We start from the raw sequence: 3,577 nt of genomic DNA, 5'->3' as shown, positions 1-3,577 counted from the left end.
AAAACCCCCCCCCCCCCACACTCCCACCTCCACTCGCTCCATCCCTCCAATTTTGGGAGAAGTCAAAGCAAGGTCAACTTTGGGAGAAATGCTTTACTCTGTCACCGTCACTTAATGCCTCGTTCCCCCTTCTCTTTCCTCCTCTCATCTCTCCTCCGCTCCCCACAGTTCGCCTCAGGGGCTAACATCACTGCTCGCTACTGAAGCTTACTGACTCCCCATGAATTAAACATGGATAAACATATTCGCCAACTAACAGGCAGGCTGCTGTGAGGGGGTGGCTTCACAGAGGCAATCGGGGCAACCGCTTCATCTCATCACAGCTGCCTATCACATGTTTTGGGCGAGTTGGAAAGTTGCACAAGAGGTGTTTCAGTGAGGGTAGAAGTTCAAATAGTACTGGACTGGGCTAATAGTGAAACGGGGCGATATGCAGCAGCATTTACGCGTATAAGACGTACAGCGTCTGTATGTGTGCGCCTCACCTGTGAGAGAAGCTTGTTGTTGTCGTCCTCCAGGATCCGCACTTTAGTCTCCAGCTGCCTGATGTAGTTGGAGGAGGAATCTGGAGGAGAGAGGGAGAGAAGGGGGAAAGGAGAAGTGATTAGCATTTCAAAAGACCCAAAACGTAAAACAGGCAGGCACGGCCACTGGAGAAAAAGGACCACATACTGTAGAGCTTGAAAGGGTTGCTGTGCACTTCGACAGAGCCAGAAAACTCATTTTCCAAATGAGGGGTTTCACATCATGGTTAAAGTCCTTGACTTAAAATAATTATTTTGGAGAGGTCTGATATTTCTGCTTGTTGTACAAACTGCTTGTGATGAATTACTGGACCACATGTAAGCATCAACGGGTAAATGAGAGGCACAGAAGGCATGCAACTATTACTTTGATTAACAATGCATCTACCTGTCACTTTACAACTAATTCATTATTATTTTAATATAAAAGAATGTCAGAAAACAGTGTACAAGACTAAGAGTCTACAGCCATGCTAACGGTTCTGTTAGGCACAGCTAAATGCTAATCTCAGCATGCTTACACACTCAGTGACGATGCTTACATGCTGATGTTTAGCAGGCAAATTGTTTACCATGATCACCATCTGAGTTTAGTGTGTTAGCTGGGAATGTCATTAGTTATGCAAGTATTAAGTCATAAATCAACGTATTAGTCTAATAATAAATACAAATACAAATAAAGGTAACAAGTATCAGAGAGATCACTGTAGTAGGAATGCAATTGACAGATACTTTCATTATCAATCAATCTGTCGATTATCTTTACAATTAATTAATTATTTGAGCGTAAAAACAGGTTGGAGAAATGCTTGTTTTGACCAACCAATAGTCAAAAACTAAAAGATATTCCATTTACAACCCAACAACAGAGAAAAGCACATTATGTGAAGCTGAAAACAGCAAATATTTAACATGTATCCTTATGATTCCCTCCTGACAATTAATTTATCGTCTAGTACTTAGGGCCCTAAAGTGAAGCCTGTTGGCTTTTTAAGAAAACTGTTAACTACTGCTGGTATCATTCTGAAAATCCATCTGCCACGTATAGTACTTTGTACAATGCCTCATGGGCTTAAAAAAAAACTACTTGTAGCTTGATGTCAAGGGTCAAGCACTGAGCGTTCCCACCGAGATTAGCAGTGCTTGACCTAACTTTTGACCTCATACTTGACTGGGGCTATTTCCCACTTTGGCCCACATTCTCTGCGCCGCTCATTCACTGTGAAACAGACATCAATGTTATATTTGAGATTTGCTCCAAAGTTGTCTCTATACTGTATATATCTCACAAATGATGCAACTGTGGCCTAATTGCTCCACAGAGATTGTGTTGTTTAACTGATGCATTCTTCATCAATATGAATCTAAAAGTCTACCGAGTTCAAACCAGGGACAGGAGCCGTGTGAAGAGTGGAGGTGCAGTTTGACTCAGTAGGTGGCACAGAGCCTGTTATCTAAAAAGGCATGTTTAATTTACAGCGAGATCAAAGCCGAGGTACGCACAGGAACCGCACTCCGGCAACTAGTCGGGAGCAAACCGCTGCGCACACAGCTTTATTTGGTTTTGTTTTCTAAGTGGAAGTGCAGAGAGACAGAGAGTGGAGAGGGTGATGGGGACATTTAACAGAGCCGATGGGGAGGTTGCTGATCAAAATGCTGGGTTGAGTTAAGATGCAGATGAGAAGTCAATGCTGTAGGGTACTGCACACACACATAAACTCACAGCTTGTTGCATCAGTAAGGTAACTCCAACCTTATTTTATTTATTTATTTCTATAACTGACCCTAACATGTCTAACAAACCTGTGTGATTCATGTAACCCGGCTGATCAGCACTTTGCAACCAGGGGGCGCTATACATTCAAAACACTTGGTGGCAGCCTGGATTCCATAGATTTGCAATGACAGACACAGATAATAACTACTCCCATGTGTCACACATAGGTTACAATACCGTATGTTCATATATACTTAAGAGGATGTTATGGTCAGCTTTCATTCTGCTTGACTCACACTCTAAAGGGGTTTTTAAGACCTTGTGTCCAAAACATTTCAGATGCTTACACCGTGGGCTCTCTCAGGACCGAGCCTGTCCTCTCACTTCAGCATCAATCCAAATGCTCCATATAATTAATACACTTGACCAGCTGCATATAAATGTGTTGTGCACATGCACACAAGAAAGAAGGAGAAGGAATCAGGTAAAAGCAGGAGCAAAACAAGAAATTCCTTTTCCATACTCCATGTTAGAAAGCATGGCATGTACCAGTGCTAAACCAGAGCTACTAAAGATGTCTCTAGTTAGTTACCAAGTTACCAAAATTCACAAATTTACACAAAGTCTTAAATTTGACAAAATAAAAAATTCCAAAAAATGCCTAATTTGCTACAACCTCACAAATGTACAAATGTGTTTTTTTTCCCAAGACCTGAGAGTAAACAGGGGCGAAGCCCAGCAGGGCCTGCAGGTCTATCTTTGTCCAGCCCCATGGCTTTTTAGGAGGGCCAGTGCAGACAGCGCTGTCAGTTGGCTGGTTAGACGACGGCTGGACAGCTAGAGGAGGACGCTCCAGTGGCCAGAGCTGCTAATCCTCTCTTCCTGCCTTGTGACCCTCTAATCTGGATTCATCTGCTGGCCTGACCTGCGGCCAGATCTCAAGCCGATTAGGATGAAGGTTCCTCAGCCTTCAGTCATCCCCCGGCACACTCAAACAATAAAGAGAGAAGCCTCAGAAAGAGGGGCGAGGACAGAAAATTAATGTTCTTTGCTTCTTTTTTTTTTCTTTGTGGTGTATATGTTTAGATTACTTACAGAGATTTAGATCTTGCCATCAGTAATCCAATACACTTAAAAGTAATCTGAGTCCATCAGGCTTATTTTTATCTCCTTATACCTAATTAAACAAAAATCTAGATAAGCAATCAAAAATAAATATTGATATATAGCAGAGGCATCCTGTATTTGACTAGAGAAACCCAGAGATGGCCTACAGTGAGGAATCCCGCTGTCGCCAGCAGACTTTACATACCACAGCACCATCTCTCCCCTCCAC

At 42.6% G+C, this 3,577-nt stretch overlaps 1 protein-coding gene across 1 annotated transcript in view; it reads right to left on the bottom strand.

Annotated features, from left to right (window-relative positions):
- Positions 1-2,340, bottom strand: part of LOC118340949 (coiled-coil domain-containing protein 85C-B-like) — a 16,731-nt gene extending 14,391 nt beyond the window's left edge. Inside the window, exons 1-3 of the mRNA XM_035679115.1 lie at positions 2,328-2,340; positions 1,678-1,743; positions 486-565 (exon numbers count right to left, since the gene is read on the bottom strand). Coding sequence (XP_035535008.1) covers positions 486-565; positions 1,678-1,743; positions 2,328-2,340 — 159 coding nt within the window. The remainder of the gene's footprint in view (positions 1-485; positions 566-1,677; positions 1,744-2,327) is intronic.
- Between the last annotated feature and the right edge of the window lie 1,237 nt (positions 2,341-3,577).

The sequence above is a fragment of the Morone saxatilis genome, unplaced genomic scaffold (assembly GCF_004916995.1).
Source record: "Morone saxatilis isolate NCDOM2014 unplaced genomic scaffold, NCSU_SB_2.0 Contig7, whole genome shotgun sequence".
NCBI classification, from domain to species: domain Eukaryota; kingdom Metazoa; phylum Chordata; class Actinopteri; family Moronidae; genus Morone; species Morone saxatilis.
This window is presented reverse-complemented; position numbering and strand designations above follow the sequence as displayed.